Source organism: Thermoascus crustaceus, assembly GCF_041956765.1.
Source record: "Thermoascus crustaceus strain CBS 181.67 unplaced genomic scaffold VTN00scaffold_3, whole genome shotgun sequence".
Lineage (NCBI taxonomy): Eukaryota > Fungi > Ascomycota > Eurotiomycetes > Eurotiales > Thermoascaceae > Thermoascus > Thermoascus crustaceus.
Window position 1 is genome coordinate 3,792,413 of NW_027192529.1, and position 19,952 is coordinate 3,812,364.

The following is a 19,952-nucleotide window of genomic DNA, read 5'->3' on the forward strand; positions in this document are numbered from 1 at the left end:
CTCAGCTTCGGTGCCTGACTGACAATACAACAAGATCTTGCAATTGTGGTTATTTTATTGGCTTCTGGAAGATACCTGGTTCGGGACCTGAGCGCACACGCACGTGTACATAAGTAAGCTGTCCTGTCTGCTGCGTTGAATTTTACTTAGATGCTGGCGCGATCGATTGTCGTCGGATCCCAACAACCGTCTTCTAAGTCAATCATTGTTTAGTTCAAGATGCCTACCCAGAGTGTATCCACGGCGGCATTCCTCCTCGCTTCTCTCCCCCTTCTTCTGCCTTCAGTCGTTCATGGTCTGGAGAGGCCCGATGGCGTGGTATGTATCTAGTATTCTTTTCTTTTCTCCAGATAATTTTTTATACTATATGTCTGGCTTACGAGAAATGTGCATATAGGGCCGTCTCCCCGCCCTGGGCTGGAACTCGTGGAACGCGTTCGCGTGCGACATCAACGAGGACAAGATCATGACGGCCGCGACGGAGATGGTCAATTTGGGCTTGAAGGATCTGGGGTATGAGTATGTAAATAGTGAGTTCTTCCTCTCCATTTTTTTGATTTTAAAGTCTGTACGGTACACAGTACACGTACATGTATACATCTATAAAAAGCTGAAATAACATATATAGTTGACGACTGCTGGTCCGTTAAGACCGGCCGAGACCCTTCGACAGGCCGCATCGTCCCGGACCCGGAGAGGTTTCCGAGCGGCATTCAGGGTCTCGCGGAGAAGATTCATGGGTTGGGGTTGAAGATTGGGATTTATAGCAGTATGTTGTTGTCGCTTCGCCTTCTGGTCTGTCTGGACAGAATCAGAAAGTCATAAATGCAGTGGATATACACTACTGAATCACATCTTTCGGCACCCCCTTTCCCCTGTCAAAGCTACCTATCTCTCCACTTTTGCCATATGTGATCTGGACTGGCTTTATCCAAGGTCTATGACCTATCATAATGCCTAGGTGCCCTGCAATGGCTTTAAAACCACATGGTTTTGGAATAGCAATTTGCCAAGCCAATAGAGGGAAGGGGAGGGGCGACGGAAGATATGATATAGCAGTGTACTGATGAGTATCTTGGATAACAGGCGCCGGATATACCACCTGCGCAGGATACCCAGCAAGTCTGGGAAACGAGACCATCGACGCAGAGACGTTTGCTGAATGGGGAATTGACTGTATGATATCCTTCCCTATCTATATCTACATACATCCGTTCCGAAACCCAACCCAATACATCACCAAAGGAATATCCATATCTAACTAACTACTACAGACCTCAAATACGACAACTGCGGCGTCCCTCCCTCCTGGAAAGATGAATACAATGCCTGCGTCCCCGACTCCTCCGACCCGCAGGCCAACCCCAACGGCACCTGTCCGGATCTCCAGAACCCCGCGCCGCCAGGGTACGACTGGAGCACATCCAAGACAGCGCAGCGGTACCGTGCGATGCGGGATGCGCTGCTGAGCGTCAACCGGACGATCCTGTACTCCCTATGTGAATGGGGCGAGGCGGATGTCACGAGTTGGGGGAATGCGACGGGGAATTCGTGGCGGATGAGCGGGGATATTAAGGGTATGTATATCATTTTTAAAAATATCCTCCTTGTTTTGTTCATTTATGAAGATCTAGATGGAAGAAGCTGACCCTCGAGATAAGCAAACTGGCCCCGTATCGCCACCATCGCCAACGAGAACAGCTTTCTGATGAACACCGTCGACTTCTGGGGCCACAACGACCCGGACATGCTCGAGGTCGGCAACGGCAACCTCACGCTGGCGGAGAACCGTGCGCATTTCGCCCTCTGGGCCGCTATGAAGTCGCCGTTGATTATTGGGACTGCGGTATTTCCCCTTCTCCCTCTCCTCATCTTACCTGCTATTTCATATATGTACTACGTCCATGCATGCACAGCAGTTTACTAATGGATGGATAAATCCAGCTCGACTCGATTGATGAATCCCATCTCTCCATACTCAAAAACACCCTCCTCCTCACCTTCAACCAAGACCCCGTAATCGGCCGCCCTGCCTTCCCCTACAAATGGGGCTACAATCCGGACTGGACCTTCGACCCGGCCCATCCCGCAGAGTACTGGTCCGGTCCGTCTGCAGCTCTTCAGGGAACGTTAGTCCTAATGCTGAATTCGGAGGATGAGGCTGCGGTACGGACGGCGGCGTGGGATGAAGTTCCTGAACTGAAGGAAAAGATGAGGGTAGGAAGGAGGAGTAGTAGGTTAGGGAGAAGAGGCGCTGGTGGAGAGGATGTTGGGTTTAGGGTTATGGATGCGTGGACGGGGAGAGATTTGGGCTGTGTGAGGGGGAGGTATAGTGTCGAGTTGGAGAGTCATGATGCTGCGGTGTTGGTGGTTGGGGAGAGGTGTTAGTTTGCTATCCTACTTATATGAGGGGGATATATAGGCATCTATCTATGGTATATAAAATTCATGGTATGCCATTTACACAGGTGCTGGTACTAGCCTCGGATATCTGGATTCTCTGCTACTAGAATCTTGCAAGTAACTGTAGCCAGCCGCGTGAAAATAAGAGAAGATGCTGGTGCCGGCTGGTGTGCTTGTAACGATCTCGACCAGTTGAAGCCCTAGTGATACTCTAGACAGAGAGTTTTCCGATTTCATAGAGGTGAACTGGGAAGGTTCTGCTATGATTATTATTTATATATGTATATAAGTTATAATGTAACAATAAATCTGTATAGACTGAGTTAACCAGCATTGAAGTCAATCTGCAGTTAACCAGAGTGAGAATTGATTCTATTTTAGTATTAAGATAGGTATGCTAAGACATAAGTTCTGCAAATTGAAATGTAACTACTCTTCAGTATATATTATTGACCCTATTGGGTGAAGCCTGTATTTAACTTTAAAGTTGATAGAGGTTAATCTAACCTAATCTGCAAAACTTGCATGTATAAAGATATTAAAGAGAAGTATGAGAATATAATAGCAGATTTAAATAAGAATCTATCCAAGAGCTAGTCTACAGACTTTCCTTAAAGGTGTTGGTCATTGCCGGTGGCACAGCCCATTCTTTGAAATCGATGGCTCCCACCTTCATGGCCTCTTCATAGTACTGACGGAACTTCACTCCAACCGGGCTGTCGCCGGAACGCTTATAGACCTCATGCATCCGGTACCTTTGGTTGCAAAAATGCCATGTCACGTAGCCATGGACGAAGGCCTGGACCGTAGCTGCAACCTTTGGATCTTTCCCATCGAAAACGGTCACCAGCTGTTCGGAGGAGTGGATAGTATCCTCAGTGAGTCTATCAAAGGCCTGCTCCAAACTGATACCTTCAACTTCGCAATAATTCGAGACCAGGTTTACCTGGTGCCGTAGACAGTCGAATTCCTTATAGAAGGATATCAGGTCATTCACGAAGGCCATCTGGGGTTCAATCTGAGCGATTGCCGCCGTGACCTCGTCGAACAAAGCCTCTTCGTCGAAGTCCCCGGCGGGGAAGAGGCTTGCACCGCAGACGCCGCCCAAGCTATTCAAGCGACGGAGGAAGAGAGGAAAGTAGTCGGATCCGGGGAAGCCGTGGAAATTGTGCACCTCGATCCAGCAGCCCTTGAAGTAGTCGAATGTGCTACGCATGATGGTAAACGCGCAGAAACTGCCATAGTGACTGAGGAAGTTGGACAGGTGGCCGTTCATCAGTCGCCGATCGTTCATCAGTCGCCAAAAGGGGTGCTTCTGTTGCCTGCCGTGAAGAAGATCTTCGCAGAATGATGCCATGTCCGGGTGAGGGTCGTTGCTGCTGTCGTTGAGCAGGACAATGTACACGAAATGGATGCTGAGGGCAACCATGATCTGTGGAGAAACTTTGGGCCAGAAGTAAACAACGAGTTGGACAGCTGTTCGCATGATAGGTGCAAGTCTATTCGGATTTACTTTCAAAGCGTCTTGCTGGAGCGGTTGGGCAAAATGCTTCGCCGTTTCGGAGTAGACATATTGCAAAATTTTCACACGCTGATGGCGATCGTAGTTCTCGTCGTGATACTTGATTGTGTCGAGAAATCGTACTAGGGCACCCATGTAATTGTCTAAGCGAAAGGTCTGGTTATTCATGATGGCAAAAGCTGTGAATTGGAAGATGAGGAAGAAATGAAAAAGAAACTTACTCCGCTACATGCTGCTGGCAGATCAAGTATTCTTAAATCTACCTGGCGTACATACAATCTCAAATTTTCGAGGTTCCATGCAAAAGTACTGTCCTCCGATCACATAGAGACGGGCTCATTGCAGATCATGCTCAGCTGGTAAAGTACGCCGGCCACAATCAGGGAGGAATCATGCCAAAGTGCGCGTTTTCTTTGTCCGTCAACAATGACGGTCAAGGCCGATCATGCAGTTGCGTGAAACCCCTGGTAGGCTCATCTCGAACTCACCATCAATCTTCCAAGGCTCGACAGCAGGCCATTGCCGTCCAGGGGCCTAACTGCATATATCACAACAGCCAAAGATCTGCCCATCTTAGTAAACTCTGACTGATCCAAGCAGTGGCCGATCGAGCCACGTAGACCGGTCAACGAATTCTGCGGCAAGTCTTGGCTTGTTATCATTATCAAGGCTATCTCAAAATCAGCTGGAGGGTAGCAGCGAGGACCTTGACTGTGTACTCACCATGGTGGACGTCCATGATCAGCAAATAACAGAGCTAACGATCTGCTTTCGAGTGTAGAGGTCTTCTTGCCGGTTACTTGTGGACGGCTTTCATTCTGTTATCCGCCATTCGTCTTCATACGACTCATCATAGTCATGCTTGAGCTCATTTTCAGAACGGAAAAGCCAATAACCACGGCCTTGTGGACGGCTGTGGTCGTAATTGCAGCGTACTGCTTTTCGAAATGCGTCTACAACCTCTATTTACACCCATTGAGCAAGTTTCCTGGTCCAAAGCTGGCTGCGATTGGGTCCTTCTATGAATTCTACTACGATGTTATTAGAGATGGCACGTATCTCTGGGGGATCGAGAAGATGCATCGCAAATACGGTAAGAGAGCAAACATCCTGTCCCTTCCATACGCGAAAAAGTTCAGCTCATGCTGGCGGGCTCCTCAAAAAGGTCCAATTGTTCGAGTCACTGCAAAAGAGCTACATATCCATGATCCGCAGTACTACAACAATGTCTACGCCGGAGGCGGTCGAAGAGTGAACAAAGATCCTGAATCCGCTGCGGCATACACCGTTCCGCGAGACAGCATTGCCACCGTTGACCATGACCTCCATCGTGTACGGCGTGGCATGATGAGCCCATACTTTTCAAAGCGCCCTGTCATCGGACTCGAGCCAGTCATCCATGAGAGGATCGGCAGGCTGTCCATGCGTCTTGAAAAGTCCATGCATCAGGGACAGGTGATCGACCTGGACTCAGCTTTTGCAGCCGACATCGTCACTTGCTACTTCTACGGATCGCACTTCGACTAACTCGGTAACCAGGGCTTCAAGTTCACCATGAGGAACGCAATCCTGGGCCTGATCGGATTCTACCACCTGACTCGGTTCCTCCCTCTTTGGCAACCGCCATCAAAAGATTGCCCATACCCATTATTCGGTTGATCCAGCCTCGTGCCGCGGATCTTCTATGCTCACAGGTCGAGATCGAATGTGAGATTGTCGCCTCCCTCGACGATGGAAACAAGTCTAGATCCAAATCCGTCATCGTTGGGGCGCTGAATGAACCAAACATCCCCTGAGGAAAAGACGATTGACCGCCTGGTGGACGAGGGTACCACCGTCATTTTCGCCGGGACTGAAACCACAGCAAGAGAGCAGGCAGTGTCTTGTTATAAGGTAAAGTATATATATATATATAACCCATATCCGTATACCATCCATGTCCACCTCATCGTCCCGAAGGCTCTGACTAACGTAACATCGTCTACTTCTACTCCAGCTTAGCATACGCGGAGATGTACCTGACTATCGCGAGGATCGCTCGCAGCTTCAACATGGACCTGTACGAAACCACGCCGGAGGATCTCGAAGTCTATCACATCCGACTTACGGGATATCCGAGAAAGGGGTTGGGCGAAGTAAAGGCAAAGGTTACGGAAAAGATTTGGTTGAGGCGAGGATAGGGATCGGAAAACGGAGTAGGCAGTCTTAAATGACACGATGTATGTACCTAAATGATGTAACGCCTAATTGGTTGAGAAGTTACTGCAGGTATATAGAAGCGCAATGGTACCAGCACGATTGATTTGTTTTTGACTATCTTTTTACCTGCATATTTACAAATGATATACCTATCTATATATACCATGCTACTACTACTACTACTAACTACCCAAGACTTCAAGCAACGCTAACTAGGAAACGGAACCCTAAACCAAAATCACCGTTCCTCCGGCCTCTTTGGAAACCGATCCAGCACCACCCTCCTCCCTGACACCTTGAACCTCCTCGTTGGAAACCTCTCCCCCTCCAGATCCACCTGCAACGTATACGAACCCGGATACAGCACCAGATTCCCATCCTCGTCCGTCCGCGCCACCGACCCCAGCGTCACCTCCAGATCGACGGTGCGCGTCTCGCCTGGCTTGATCCCCGCGACGCGGGCGTACGAGACGAGTGTCTTCCGCGGGTATGGAGCCCGCCCTGCGTCCGTGGTGATGAGAAAGAGGAGCGCGACATAGTCGGATGTTAGTTTGCCGGTGTTTTTGACGTTGATGGTGAAGGTTGAGAAGGGGGCGGTGTCGAGGGGTCTGTTCTGGTTCTTTAGGGTTGCTTCTGCGAGGAGGGTTTCCGTGTTGTATACCGGTGGTGGAAGTTCCGGCTTCAGCGGGCCAGTCCATGAGACGGAGAATGTCGTGTAGTGCAGGCCGTAGCCAAATTCGAGGACGGCGTCGTTGTACCATCTATACGTGCGTCCGGGGCTGGTGGCACTCGGCCGTAGGGTCATGTCCGTCATGGGAACTTGGTTGACGTATTCCGCCGGGTACTGCGTGACGGGAAGACGGCCGGCTGGGGCAGCAGTGCCGGTGATGATGTCGAATATGGCGGTGCCACCGTCCTGACTGGGGTATCCGGCCCAGAGAAGGGCGTTGATGTCCTTGTTGGAGAGGAGAGAGGAGTCGTCGAGCTGGCCGCCGCTTAGTTGGACGACAATGAATGGCTTTCCTAGCTTGGACAGTTGCTCGATGAGCTCCAGTTGCTTCTCCGGCCAAACGATGGTGTTGCGATCTTTGGCTTCTGCTTCAATGGAGAGGTCAATGCCTCCGCAGTAGATGATTATGTCTGCTTCTTTTGCCACAGATAATGCTTCATCGAACCCGGTGTTGTTGGTCGAATTGATCGCGGTGCCCATGGCATAGTCGACAGTCCAGTCAAGCTGTTCTGCGGCCCAGAGGGGACTCCGGACGTACTTGGCTGGGCCGTTGTAGTTGCCCTGCAGCTGTGTTGTGGCGTTGGCATACGGACCGATCAGGGCTAGCTTCTGTCCGGCAGGCTTCAGCGGTAGGATCGTCTTTGCATCGTTCTTGAGCAGCACAATTCCCTCGACCGCAGCCTTGTAGGCAAGCTGCTGGGCGGAATCCGTGGCGACATCAGACCAAGAGATGGACCGGTATGGCTGGTCCTCTGGGGGATCGAAGTAGCCAAGCTTGACCAGCGATGAATAAAGACGGACCAAGGCATTGTCGAGCGTCTCCTCCCCGAATAGCCCTTCATCATAGGCACCAGGAAGACCATTGGGGTACGTAACTCCGCAGTCGAGATCCGTGCCTGTGTTGAGCGCCACAGCCGCTGCTGCCTCAAGGGTCTTGGTGTAGTTGTGTGGATCGTAGATGTTGTCGACAGCATCGCAGTCAGAAGTGACCCAGTGGCCTTCGTCTTCCCACTTCCAGTGCTCACGTAGGATTGTCTGCAGCAGGTAGGGGTCCGCGCAGGCGGGTTTACCGTTCACTGCGTTGTAGCTGCACATGATGGCGTCGACCTTCGCGTCCCGTGCGCAGCTTCTGAACGGGGGAAGATAGTATTCTGACAGATCCTGGGTGGATACTTGCGCATCAAATGCGTATCGCTCAATCCCGTGCCAGTCCTCCAGGTCATAGGCTGCGAAATGCTTGCACGTGGCCACGATCTTGGGCTTCTCGGACCCAACGCCGCCCTGGAGCCCCTGAATGAGGTTGTAGACATAGCGTTGGATGTGATAGGGATCTTCTCCTGGCGTCTCTAAACCTCTTCCCCAGCGAGGATCCTTGAATGGGTTGATGTTCGGCGTCCAGTAGTCCATTCCAGCTCTGTTGGCATTACTGAAAGCACGGGCTTCCGTGCTGACAACCTCAGCAATGCTCGTGATCAGATCGTCATCGAATGCTGCGCCCAAGAGGATCGGAGCAGGGAAGGAGGTTGCGTAGCTCCATTCCCCACTCTCAGCGAAGTGAACGCCAGGGGAGGATGCAACACCGTGAAGTCCTTCGTTCCACCAGTTATATGGTGGGATACCCAGTCGGGGAACGCCCGGTGCCGCATGCTGGGTGTTATTGATCTTTTCTTCGAGTGTTAAGAGGTCAATCAATGCTTTGGCACGCTGGACGGGGCTCAGTGCTGTGTTGCAAACCGCATTGCCTTTCAATGGTTCCTTGGTACACTCTGGGAACTCTGCAGCAGCCAAGCTCGCAAGCACCGCGAGCACAGCGGTATGACGATGGAGACGGACCATGTCTATGGGTAGGGAAATCAACGTCCTCAGAGGATGGATCATGAGGAAGAAGGGTACCTTGAGAAACCTTGGCGGACCTCCACCATTTTAAAATAATGCATCGTGCTATCGCATGCGGCCTTGATGGGAAGATAGAGAGCCGGAGCTCCAGTGCCGGATGAAGTGTACAGCAGGAAGCCGTTCCTCGACAAAGTCCCAATTGGCGTGCCTTTGCATTATTGATCTGGGAATTTGCGGGGTGCTGCATCTGCACAGGGAGTAGACGGATAAATAGATATGTGCGTGCATAGCGTAGCAGTCCAGGGTACCCTGCAGGGGTCCATCGTCATGTCTTCCAGTTAAGTCTTGCGGGGAGTCGAAGCCCGTGAGATCCAATGGATCCTGCCCCGTATTTCGTATGGAGTATTAAAGGTGCGTGTCCGGGGTATCGATCGTTCGGGTTTTCATCTGTAATTTCTCCGCGTGCTTTGACCTATTCATCAGATAGGTCATGGTACTTCTTCTCCGCGGACAGCGTCTTATGATTCCTTGCTGTCTTGTGAGCGAGAACCTGCTGTCCAAATCAGTTCTGGGAATGGACGACTTTATCATCACTTAGGGGCCGTCCCCATCACGCAGAGACAGGTCAAGAAGCTCTGTTAAGTAATTAGTAGCATTGTTAGCACAGCCGTGTCCAAGCCATCCGGACGACTGATCGAAAAGGAGAAATCGAAAGAGACCCTCTCTTGACACTGTAAAGTCTGAGAAAGCCGAGCCGGGATTTTCTCGAAGACGGCAGAAGTCCGTTCTGCATGCTCATCATACAATATAATCTCGCCGCCTATGGCGTCGTATGCCTATGGCACGCTCCGTTCTGCATGGGAACGATGAGTGAGGGTTCGGAGTCTGCAACCCGAGGTAGGTTGGTCTCGTTTCGTCTCCACAAGTTCGGAGTGCCCCCCACACGGAAGGGATCCACGATCCCCGCAGTTTGCACTGGAGAATTATGCTAGTTTTGTGAAAGGATATGGGACAAGTAGTTGTTCCTGTAGGGTTCTAATAGGAACAGCTGCATATTATGTTTTATTTCAGCCTAAACGTGGAACCTCTTGAGGTTGGATTACCTCTTAGACGCTTATCAGTTATGAGCGAGCTCTGTTGGCCGCATCTAGGATGGAGAAGCCTTGCGGAGGCATGGTCTATCGACTATTTAGCTGTCGATGTGGCCCACTAAATAAGCGATCTATGGGGGTGTTTGTTGATGTCTCTCGGGCTAGACACTCAGTCCGAAGAATGTCCCTTCGGATTGATCAAGATTGAGTGCGTCTGAATTCTACAAGCGCCAGGCTGCCAGATATGGAGTATCTAAACAAGATGGATGTATTCAATAGATACCCAAAATTGCCCGAGAATGCAAGACCTATTTTCCAATGAAATCAAGGGTATATGTTCCTCATTACATTCATGGCTGACAGAGGGATGTGCTTCTCTCGATGCCGGCTGCGTCATACATACTCCGTCAGCACCCCATTTGTACAGTTATATCAACTCTGGCTATCCTGAAATTATAATTACGAGATCCAAGAAAAAATCCCAGCGAAGCAAGTAGGGCAACTGGTACCATGCCAGCGCCATACATAGCTTTCTCCGTTCATCGCCACAGATCCTGTTTGCTCTCGCTCTTCCATCCGCCACTGCTCTTCGGCCGACCCTCGTCCACCGGCACCGCCAGGAAACCGCCAAAGCCGTTCCCGACCAGAACGCTCCTGCGTGCCTCGCCGCCCCACTGCGGGCTGAGCTGCGCACCGTGGAAGCTGACCGGCCGCGTCGTGCTGTCGCGTCTGCCCCGCGTCGCGGGCGGTTCGTACGGGGTGAAGTTCCACTCCAGCTCGTCCATACCCTTGCTGTACACGTTGAGTGGCCGGTTGAGACCCCTGTGGCGAGGCTGAGGGCCCAAGGAGTCGCCGCCGCCGAAGATCCGCGGGGGTGGGGCGAGCAGGAGCGTCTCGGGGAACGTGGCATCGCGGACGTATAGGTCTTGCAGGGCCGGCAGGGAATTGGATGTCAGGGACGACATTAGATACGTGTAGTAGGTGCTCGCGGTAGGTTGGAGGCCGTAGGAGCTACCCTGGGAGGTGATTTCGTAGTGTAACATGCATAAGGATCTGGAAGAGAGCGGTGGGATGTTTTCGAGCGGGAAGGCCCGGCTCACTTCCTGGATGATCGAGAGGCTCCGGAGGTACGGAGCTGCCAAGAGGATCTTGTGTAGTGTGTGAGGAAGCACTCCAGTGTTAGAGAGGGTGAGATAGGTCAGGGCTTCGCGATTCTGCGGGATCGAGAGGTAAGTGGCAAGCCCGCTTGCCGTGATGTTGGGGATATCTTGAAGGGTGAGCCGCTGAAGAGGTGGAAAAGGGGGGATGGATGGAACGGGAGAGAAGATGGAGTCGTCCGGCCAGGGAAGATCCTCCAGCTTCAAGTCCTTCAGGATCGGGAACGAATTCAGCACCAGCCGCAGGGTAGTTGGTTCGACATTCAGTCTCGACAGTTCCAGCATCTCCAGATTCATCCAGAGACGCGAGCCTGGAATGCTTGTGAAGGTCGCTTCGGAGCCCTCAGCGTATTTCATCCTCCGGATTTCGGGGCATCTGACCATGAGCTCCTGCTTCAGAGCGTGCGAGGACGACTCGTCGGTGTAGAACCCGGCCGGCAGGTCCACGTAGCGCAGATTGGGCAGCACCGAGACGGTCCGCGCGAGCACCGCCTTGCTTGCCTCCCTTGTCATGTACGGCATCCGTAACGACAGCACCATCTCCGCAAGTTCTGGCCTCTCCCGGACCGTCCTCATGAAGAGAGTCAGTCGGACTTTGGGGGCGTCGATGGGTTCTCCGTTGCGGTCGAACATGGAGCGGTTCTTCTTCCGCTTTTCGGCGAGCTCGATCTCCAGCTCACAGTAGTGGACGGGGTCGATGCGAACATGCTGGTAGCTGGAAGGAGATTAGATGAGAATCAGGTCAATTCATGGACTGGTCCAACATACAGCAGTGCCTGCGCCTCGGGATGCCATCGCCTGCAGACCAGAGCGCAATGGGCCAGGTCGCGCATATCGCAGAGCATGCAGCCATCCTCGGTCATAGACTCCTCGGAGGAGTTGTAGGAGTCGTCCAGGGCATGCGGGCAGACCTCCGCAAAGATCTTGGAGAGGACGGGAGGCGGGAGCCTCTGGGTAAAGTCATGGCCAGGAATTAGAGCAGCATAGTGATCGGATAGCCGGCCGTCGTGGAAATCATGCTTGGAGACCTTCCCCGCACTTCGTCCCTTAGAGTGGGGGTGAGGGCGGAAGTGTCGTAGGAACTTCTTCATGGTGCGCGGGCGATGCGAAGGACGGTCAGCAGGGACCGGAGGGCTGCATGGAGGAGGAGGACGGGGTTGAGCGTTGCAGAGAGAAGTATTTCAGTGATGGATGGTATGCGACGCAGCGCGGAGAAGAGCCGCCAAGTCAGCTATCTCGAGGTCTGATGAACGTCGCACGAGAACAGCAAGCGGCGCATCTCTTGTCGGTCTTTTTGGCCCCCTGAGCGACCGTGCGACGCGTATTTCCCACAAGCGCCGGCTCTCGGATATTGAAGCCCGTTTGCTGTCAGCTCTCTTGGTGCTGCACGTACCTCGACGCGGCGCGTAGGAGCTGATGATCTGCTCCGCCAAGAGCGCCCGCGCGAAGTTGTTGTTTCAGCAGTCTTTGTTTCGCCCGAGTGGAGCGTTTGTTTCGCATGGAGCGATCGTCGTTGTTCCTGGCTGGCCACAAGCAATTTCTAAATTTTCTTGACATGCTTGTCTTGGGCCCCGCTGCTCCGGCTGCCGTTTACGGATGCTTACAACTGCTGAATATCTGGATGCTGATTGAAGCAGATGACAAGCTGTCCCTTTTGATTACGTGCTTAAGCGCTCCAATTCACAGCCTGTTGCTGTCGATTGAGCATGCTCGAACTTGGTTTTCAACCTTTGGAAGGAAACATGATCTATTTAAAATTCTTGGTACCTATGATATCACAGCTCTGTGGTTGTCCTGATAGATGTGACAGTTGTGTACATTTCACCCACAATTGACCAACCTCAACCACGGTTGCAACACCTCACGACCAAAAATATCGGATATTTAAACTCCACTCCACATGTCCAGGGTACCGGTTTTCATCCAGATCCAGATCCGCGGCTTCATCCCTTTCCTTGTCCCGTCAGGCGGGTCTACATCGTGATGATGTCACTCGCCTGCCAAAAGCCATGCCAGGGAAAAAGCCAATTCCATGCTTCACATACCGTCTGACTGGGTATCTGGATCTTCTTGCAGTCAGAGAATACTAATCTGTCGAGATAATGTCTCAATGTTCTCTCAATTTTTCCCCGTCCGCTGTCCTGTGAACCTTGCACCGTGCACTACCTCATTTGGTTCCTCAGCAGCGCTCTTTCTATATCCCAACTACATCGCATCAAGGATACCAAATCTCCCTTTCCCCAGCTCGCCCAGAACCTCCACACGACCCAATTCACACCAGACATCTCGAAGATGGCCGAAGACGCACCCGAAAATCTGTCGCCGCTCCCCAAACCTGCCGAAACCAACACCATATCTGAAAACCCTCCAGGACAGGAGTGGAAGCACCGTCCGCCGTACCGGATCCAGTCGCTGGAGGAGTTTGGTGAGATCAAGTGGAGGGGGAGCTGCCACTGCGGGCAGGTCACGTACCAGCTGAAGAGAGAGCGGCCGCTGAATGCGAAGTTCTGCCATTGTCGTGGGTGTCAAGTTATGCATGGTTAGTTCTGTCCCTCGATAATTCATATCTTTTGATTCTAGCCATCATATATATTCCTTTTTCTTTTGTTCTGCTGTCGACACGTTAGTATGTTACTGAAGTAGATGTAGCTGATTATTCAAAACAGGCGCCCCCTTCCAATGGTGCGCCATCTTCCCCAAAATCGCCATCTCCTTCACGCGCGGCTCTGAGGGTCTCTCCTTTTACTCCTCCACCCAGAAAAGCCGCGACTACACGCTACCCTGCAAGGTGTCCTGCTCCTTCTGCCGGACCCCGATCATGGACGAGGGCCGCAACGTCTGCCTGCTGTTTCCGGAGCTGATCGACTTTGGGGGCAACGAGGAGGAGCAGAAGGAGAGGAGGCGGATATTTGAGGTTAGGTGAGCGCTTTTCTCTTTCATTCTCTCTTTGGTTCTTTTCAAGTCTGGTTCTACAGATGATATGTCCTGTCGGAGGGTTTCCAGCTAGCTACAGCTAATTGTTTATCCTACTGTGCTGCTGCATATCAGCTGCCATATATTCTACAGCAGACGGATGGTCGAGATTATGGACGGCAAGCCCAAGTGGTCCGGGCTAGACAACTCGAGCGAGTTGTTGGATGATCATGGCAACAAGGTAGAGACTTGATGAAACGGCCCAAAAGACGTGCAAACCTCATTTCACGCTTCGACGTCTTTTTGATTCATTTCCGAAATCTGGCGACTCTTTTCAGCATTTTGCCCATGCAAGGCAACGGGAGCATATGTAGGTGTTTTTTCTTTGTGACGGATGAGCAAATGGAAAAACCAAGCACCTCTTGGCACAAGGAGATGTGGTATATCAAACCAGACAGAACAGTACAGATCACAATTTAACTGGATAAATAACCGCTCAATCCCCCGTTTACCTACTTAAACCAATACCCCAACAACCCCTCCTCCGTCCTCTTCCCAACATCATGATGCCGATTCTCCTCCCACACCTCCCCGCCCTCCCCGAACCGATTCGACAGCTTCCCCAAAAAGAACTCGACGTTCTTCTGCGCCTGGGGAAAACTCTCCTCGAAGACGCGGTACAGGTTTGCGACCTGCGGCTTCTCCGCCGCGTAGGTCACCTTCTCCCCGAAGAGATTCAGGTAGCGTCGGGTGTGGGCGAGGTCGGCGCCGGCGTCGAGGTCCCAGCCCGGTTCGAGGTGGCCCGGGATGATGGTTGCGGGGTGGAGGGATTCGATCAGGTCGAGGGTTTTGTGCCACGCTTTGAGGAGGGCGGGGGTTTCGACTTCTTCGACCCTGTATCGTGTCCATATCAACCGTTAGTATGTACAGTACTATTTCCTTATGTGGGGAAGGAACTTCATGATATATAAAGGAAGTTATGGACGAAACGAACCAAACATGCGTACTCCTCCCAAAGACCGCATCCCCACAGACCACCGTCCTCTCCCTCGGCAACCAGAACAACGTATGATCCACCGAATCCCCCTGCACCGGACCCAACAACAGCACGACTGAACTCTCCTCCCCCTTCTCCTCCTCGTCGTCTAGCACGAAAAAACTAAACCCAAACCCCTCCGGCTTCGCCGGCTTCTCCGGTATATTCTCCTTCCCAAACACCCCCGGCCAGTACGCGACCTTATCCTCGTACTCCCGCTCGATTCCAGCCAGGACGTACGGCGCGGCGTAGAACTTTGCTTCGGGGAATGCGGCGAGGATGGGGTTTGCGGAGAAGTAGTGGTCCGGGTGGTGGTGGGTGATGAAGATGGCTTTTAAGGGGTTGGTGGTGATGGTTTTGATCCAGGAGATGACGGAGAGGGCGTCGGGGATGAGGAGAGGGGGGTCGATGAGGATGCAGGACTTGGGGCCAGTGATGAGGGTGGTTATGCTGTTGAGGCCGGTGGTGGAGGAGGAGTGGATGTGGGTTTGGAGGAGGGGTTTTGCTGTTGGGTCTGGCATTGTCGTTGTTTGTTTGATATGGAGGTACTACTGGGTTAAGTATGTGGGGTGGATAGGTATTCTCTTGATATAAAGAGAATTGGAAGGGTGTTTTTTTGTTCCTTGATATACACCTTCTATATAGGTATATTATAGAATGTTTGGATTCAGTGAGAAAAGAGGGGGAGAGAGAGAAGCAGCTCGGTTTATGTACCGTATCTCCATCAAAGGAAACTAGACTCGTTCATCCCTCGAACAATAATACTACAAACAATTGTAGTTCTGTCTGCACACTACACTCCACGCGTGGAAATTCGCCACTCTCATCGGGAATTTCCCACATCTTGGCTGTCTTGTAGCATGTTCTTGCATCGGAAATCTCCCCCTTCCACATGAGCCAAGACCAGGAATTCTGCAGGATTTGATGATGCAAGTCTGATATTGCCCACTGACCGTGAAGCTGAACCCACCACGGTACATGTGAAGAATGCGGGGTTCTGTGCGGGGCTTACTTGATGGGGAATAATGGGCGATATTGCAACATTGTGAGGATGGAGGAGTGAAGGGAGGGGCAAATCGGAGGTATAGGAGTTATCATCATGGATAGACGCAAGTGTTTGCTCCTTTCTGTGCAGAAGGTAGGCAATTGATTCTGCCCTCGGCAGTCGAAAGCGGGAGGTGTGAATAGCTGGAGTTGGCTTTTATAACCGGTTACAGGACGTTATTTCTTTTACGAAACCGGGTTTCTTTGCATGCTAAGTGCTTACGTCTTTTGGTTTTTGTGGCGGCCATGGCTCAATTTATCCCGAATATCACGACTGAATCGCTCCAGGACAAAGTCGTCGTGGTGACAGGTAAGGTTGATCTATCCGTAAGGATGCCATGGTAGTGCTGATGTGGTATCAAAGGAGGTGCAAATGGAATTGGAGCCAGTTTGGTAGAGCTCTGCTGCCAGCACGGCGCCTACGTCTGTTTCGGTGATGTCGACACAGCGTCCGGGGAGCAGCTCGCACGGAAGCTGTCAGCAAAAACGCCGGAATCAAAGCCTCGAGCCTATTTTTTGACAGTGGATGCTTCGAACTATCAATCAAATGTGGAGCTCTTCCGTACCGCGTTAAAGACGTATAGCAAGATTGACCACGCCGTGGCGGCCGCAGGAATCGTGGAGATAGGGAATTGGTTCGATCCTGCCCTGACGGTCGAAACCGTTGAGGAGGTAAGAACGGAAAATACAAAAGATCGTACTAAAATGTCAGCTAAACCACGAATCCAAGGCACCCCCGATCAAAGTACTGGAGGTAAATCTGATCGGATGTCTCTACTTCGCGCGGATCGCGAGCGTCTATCTCCGCCAGAACAGAGAGCCGGGAGCGGACCGGTCCCTCACGCTGATCTCGTCTATCGCAGGGTTCAAGGAGTCGCCGGGGCTGTTTGTATACCAATCTTCGAAGCACGGGGTTCTGGGACTCATGCGCGCCTTACGTCGTTACATCGCGCTCCCGACGACGCATGACATCCGCGTCAACGCTATCTGCCCGTGGATGACAGACACGGCGATCGTTCGCGGCATTGAAAAGGCGTGGAAAGCAGCAAACTTGCCTGTCAACACACCCCTGCACGTTGCGCGGGTTGTTGGCGGCGTGGTGTGCCAGAAGGGCTTGAATGGCAAGTCGATGTATGTCGAGGGAGGCCGTGCCTGGGAGATCGAAGACAATATCGACCGGCTGGAGCCGCAGTGGTTGGGTGAGGAGGCCTCCAGGACCTTGCAGAAAGGCCAGGAGGTCCTGGGCAGTGGCATGGACTGGGCGCAATGAGGAGGTCCTGGTTAGACCGTGATAGGATCAGCACAGAAATGTGGTTCAAAATGGTGAGCCCTGCTGTCGTGGGGCTGCAAGGTAGATATCTTCTATCGGTCCTCTTAGTATCAATCTTATCGGCCTTCGAGATAGGAATAAAGAGGTACGCAGTAGTAATCATGGCGACGTTGCTGTACTCTGTAGGGTTGGCGGAGCCCGATAAAAATAGCACCCGTTCAGATCGATCTGAGCCGAGACAGACCACCAGCACTGCAGAATCTCTGTGATCCGCCCTCATAACGAACGTCCTTCTCAACTTTTCCCAGCTTCTTTTACCTAGGCAAATTATAGCCGGCCACTTAACTCTTTTAAGGACATCGCTTCGCCCCTGCAGCGTTGATCGTCAGCCCCTAGAGGGGCCGAGGCCCAGATAGCAGTTCGCGTGGGCATTTCATTCGACGACCATCTCTCGGGCTGTCTCCGAAACACCCCTTGACCCCAGGTCTCGATGGATGCTACCGTGCCCTTCGCGAAGCGAGATAGCGAGACGGATGACCCAGGATGCTTTTATAAGGAGGTTGAAGTCATAAATCATGGCAGATCTGGTCTTCTGCGGATCGCTCGTTGACGGCCCAGCACCAGGCGTAGGGACCAGGGTGAGGTTGTTGGAGCAGCTCATTCTTATTCTTGGTTTATTCAATTAGTTACTGTTTAGTGTCATCGTTCATCATGCTGCTCAAGGGAGCTCTCCCGGTGGTCGCGCTGGCTGCCTCGATGGCCGTCGCGGTCACCCAGATCACCGACGATGAGATGACCGAGTACCTCAACGCAGGAGGCCTGGATCTGGCAGACAAGTATGCGCCGATGTGGTTCTTTGGTCAGGCCATGGACCAGCCGCCATGCTATCCCACGTGGGCGTTCGGAGGATCTCCCAACACGTCTGATATCTACGACGCCGCCCACAAGACGCCGCCAGGAGCTCAGTGCGAGTACCCCGATGTAGGGTGCGATTGCCGGAACCCTGGAGTGCCTACTGGCAATCCTGGCCCTCCGTTTCCGATCTACTACACGTACAAGAAGTGTAACGAGAGCGATGTTCGCGTCGTTTACAACCTGTTCTATGAGAAAGACGGTGCGAAGGTTGGATTCATCGAGACCGGACATGACTAGTAAGAATCGCCATAAAGATATCCTCTCTTCCAATTAACCAGCTCTGACATCTGTTATAGCGACTGGGAGCGTGTCATCATCATCCACTCCAAGGACAGCAACAACATGTGGGCGCCCTCCCGTGCTCTCCTCTCAGCCCACTCAGGCTATAACGACCTTGCATGGGGTGATATCCAGAACACCCTCACCACCGAAGAGATCAAGGCCGGCATGGCCATAGACCCGAACGGTGTCCAGAACAACGACCACCCTAAGGTGTACGTCGCCTGGTCGAAGCACCCCAACTTTGATACCCGCAACACCGGCTGGAACGATCCTGCCAGCCAGTCCCTTGACAACGCTTTCCGCAGCGATGACTGGTGGCATTATGTGGAGAAGCAATATTATGTAAGTGACTTTCTACTAATCCCTGTAATGAAAGCCATAGCTGCGTTTTAGCGAGTTAATGGCTGACATTTTAATTTTTCAGATCCGGTCGGATGACTCTACACAAGCTGGCAAGGCTCTGGGAAGCACAGACTGGGGCGATGCGAGCAGCAATCCTCCTTCCGTTCATGCGGGAGTTTGTGATGCTCCGTAGAGGGCTTCTCTGAGGACTCTCACGTGTCACATGTATATAATTCGAAAAGCGGGTATATAAAGGCAGATCTCTGTACACATAATTCATGGAAGGTTCAAATAACATATCATCTCCCTTTCTAGGTAAAATACAAACTTCTTTTCAGGGATCCCGGCTTCGCCAACTATATTTGGGAAATTATATACGTGACTTTGTAATTAGGAGAAGTATGTACTGTGTACTCTGTAGATATTGACTGCCCTTCCCAGGTCAGATAGGTGAGTAACACCGCCCTGAGTTCGCACGGCTTGCATGACTAGGTAAAAACGTGTCTGCTCGCCTTCAACGCTGTCCGTCACGGCAGGTCACATCACTCGCGTACAGTACAATGATATATAAACCACAGACACTGACTGCGATTTGTTGACTATCTCTCAGTGTGTGGGATCGGATATTTGGATTTTTTGTGGGTTGTAGGAGGCAGGAAGCAGGCTGACCTCTAGGAGGTTGAGGTAATGGTACTGATATACCCTTATAATATGTCCTATACCATGCGGTCCTTGTATACCCGATGGTATACCATAACGTAATCCACCAGTGAGCGGATCACCCACCCCAACACGCGACGCGTTCAACAGCTTCAACCATCAAGATGCCACCAAAGGAAGCAGAAAATTCAGCTTAAAAAGAAGGCAGAATCCTTCTAGCCATCAATGCTATTCAAAAAGGTCAAATATCAAGTATCCGAGCGGCTGCATGGCCATATGATGTGCCTTATTCTTCCCTAGCCTGTCGCCTTCGCGGTCGCATTTCACGCGAGAATTCAATTCCTGGGGTTCAAAAGCTTACCATTACTGAAGAATCTACACTTGACAAATGGATATTTGTCCGCAGAGAGCCTATCGAGGCTGAGCGACCTGAAGCGTTAATCTCGTATGGCAGACAGGAAGGACTTAGTCCCGTAGGAACGAATGTTCTGAATAACAATATGAGGTAGGATGCCAACTCATATACAAAACCGCATGGCCTGATTCCACAAT

The 19,952-nt window shown here is 51.8% G+C and overlaps 10 protein-coding genes across 10 annotated transcripts; 5 read left to right on the top strand and 5 right to left on the bottom strand.

The window, feature by feature from the left end:
- Window positions 1-219: 219 nt before the first annotated feature.
- Window positions 220-2,388, top strand: VTN00DRAFT_6565 (uncharacterized protein; the record flags this gene model as incomplete). The annotated part of the gene is made up of 7 exons (XM_069433215.1): window positions 220-318; window positions 398-530; window positions 629-769; window positions 1,087-1,176; window positions 1,275-1,577; window positions 1,662-1,846; window positions 1,945-2,388. The coding sequence occupies 7 exons, from the start codon at window positions 220-222 to the stop codon at window positions 2,386-2,388; spliced, it is 1,395 nt and encodes a 464-aa protein (XP_069288997.1).
- Window positions 2,389-3,001: 613 nt separating this feature from the next.
- On the bottom strand, window positions 3,002-4,587 carry VTN00DRAFT_6566 (uncharacterized protein; the record flags this gene model as incomplete). The annotated part of the gene is made up of 2 exons (XM_069433216.1): window positions 3,002-4,081; window positions 4,414-4,587. The coding sequence occupies 2 exons, from the start codon at window positions 4,585-4,587 to the stop codon at window positions 3,002-3,004; spliced, it is 1,254 nt and encodes a 417-aa protein (XP_069288998.1).
- A 196-nt stretch (window positions 4,588-4,783) lies between these two features.
- Window positions 4,784-5,452, top strand: VTN00DRAFT_6567 (uncharacterized protein; the record flags this gene model as incomplete). The annotated part of the gene is made up of 2 exons (XM_069433217.1): window positions 4,784-5,018; window positions 5,091-5,452. The coding sequence occupies 2 exons, from the start codon at window positions 4,784-4,786 to the stop codon at window positions 5,450-5,452; spliced, it is 597 nt and encodes a 198-aa protein (XP_069288999.1).
- Window positions 5,453-6,362: 910 nt separating this feature from the next.
- Window positions 6,363-8,690, bottom strand: VTN00DRAFT_6568 (uncharacterized protein; the record flags this gene model as incomplete). The annotated part of the gene is made up of 1 exon (XM_069433218.1): window positions 6,363-8,690. One exon carries the CDS (start codon window positions 8,688-8,690, stop codon window positions 6,363-6,365), a length of 2,328 nt encoding a protein of 775 aa, XP_069289000.1.
- A 1,630-nt stretch (window positions 8,691-10,320) lies between these two features.
- On the bottom strand, window positions 10,321-12,029 carry VTN00DRAFT_6569 (uncharacterized protein; the record flags this gene model as incomplete). The annotated part of the gene is made up of 2 exons (XM_069433219.1): window positions 10,321-11,653; window positions 11,707-12,029. The coding sequence occupies 2 exons, from the start codon at window positions 12,027-12,029 to the stop codon at window positions 10,321-10,323; spliced, it is 1,656 nt and encodes a 551-aa protein (XP_069289001.1).
- Window positions 12,030-13,230: 1,201 nt separating this feature from the next.
- Window positions 13,231-14,104, top strand: VTN00DRAFT_6570 (uncharacterized protein; the record flags this gene model as incomplete). The annotated part of the gene is made up of 3 exons (XM_069433221.1): window positions 13,231-13,477; window positions 13,605-13,857; window positions 13,987-14,104. The coding sequence occupies 3 exons, from the start codon at window positions 13,231-13,233 to the stop codon at window positions 14,102-14,104; spliced, it is 618 nt and encodes a 205-aa protein (XP_069289002.1).
- A 259-nt stretch (window positions 14,105-14,363) lies between these two features.
- Window positions 14,364-15,408, bottom strand: VTN00DRAFT_6571 (uncharacterized protein; the record flags this gene model as incomplete). The annotated part of the gene is made up of 2 exons (XM_069433222.1): window positions 14,364-14,745; window positions 14,846-15,408. 2 exons carry the CDS (start codon window positions 15,406-15,408, stop codon window positions 14,364-14,366), a joined length of 945 nt encoding a protein of 314 aa, XP_069289003.1.
- A 769-nt stretch (window positions 15,409-16,177) lies between these two features.
- On the top strand, window positions 16,178-17,201 carry VTN00DRAFT_6572 (uncharacterized protein; the record flags this gene model as incomplete). Its single annotated transcript, XM_069433223.1, has 3 exons — window positions 16,178-16,241; window positions 16,296-16,603; window positions 16,662-17,201. 3 exons carry the CDS (start codon window positions 16,178-16,180, stop codon window positions 17,199-17,201), a joined length of 912 nt encoding a protein of 303 aa, XP_069289004.1.
- A 433-nt stretch (window positions 17,202-17,634) lies between these two features.
- VTN00DRAFT_6573 (uncharacterized protein) lies at window positions 17,635-17,862 on the bottom strand (the record flags this gene model as incomplete). Its single annotated transcript, XM_069433224.1, has 1 exon — window positions 17,635-17,862. One exon carries the CDS (start codon window positions 17,860-17,862, stop codon window positions 17,635-17,637), a length of 228 nt encoding a protein of 75 aa, XP_069289005.1.
- Window positions 17,863-17,912: 50 nt separating this feature from the next.
- On the top strand, window positions 17,913-18,933 carry VTN00DRAFT_6574 (uncharacterized protein; the record flags this gene model as incomplete). The annotated part of the gene is made up of 3 exons (XM_069433225.1): window positions 17,913-18,352; window positions 18,413-18,740; window positions 18,823-18,933. The coding sequence occupies 3 exons, from the start codon at window positions 17,913-17,915 to the stop codon at window positions 18,931-18,933; spliced, it is 879 nt and encodes a 292-aa protein (XP_069289006.1).
- Window positions 18,934-19,952: the final 1,019 nt, after the last annotated feature.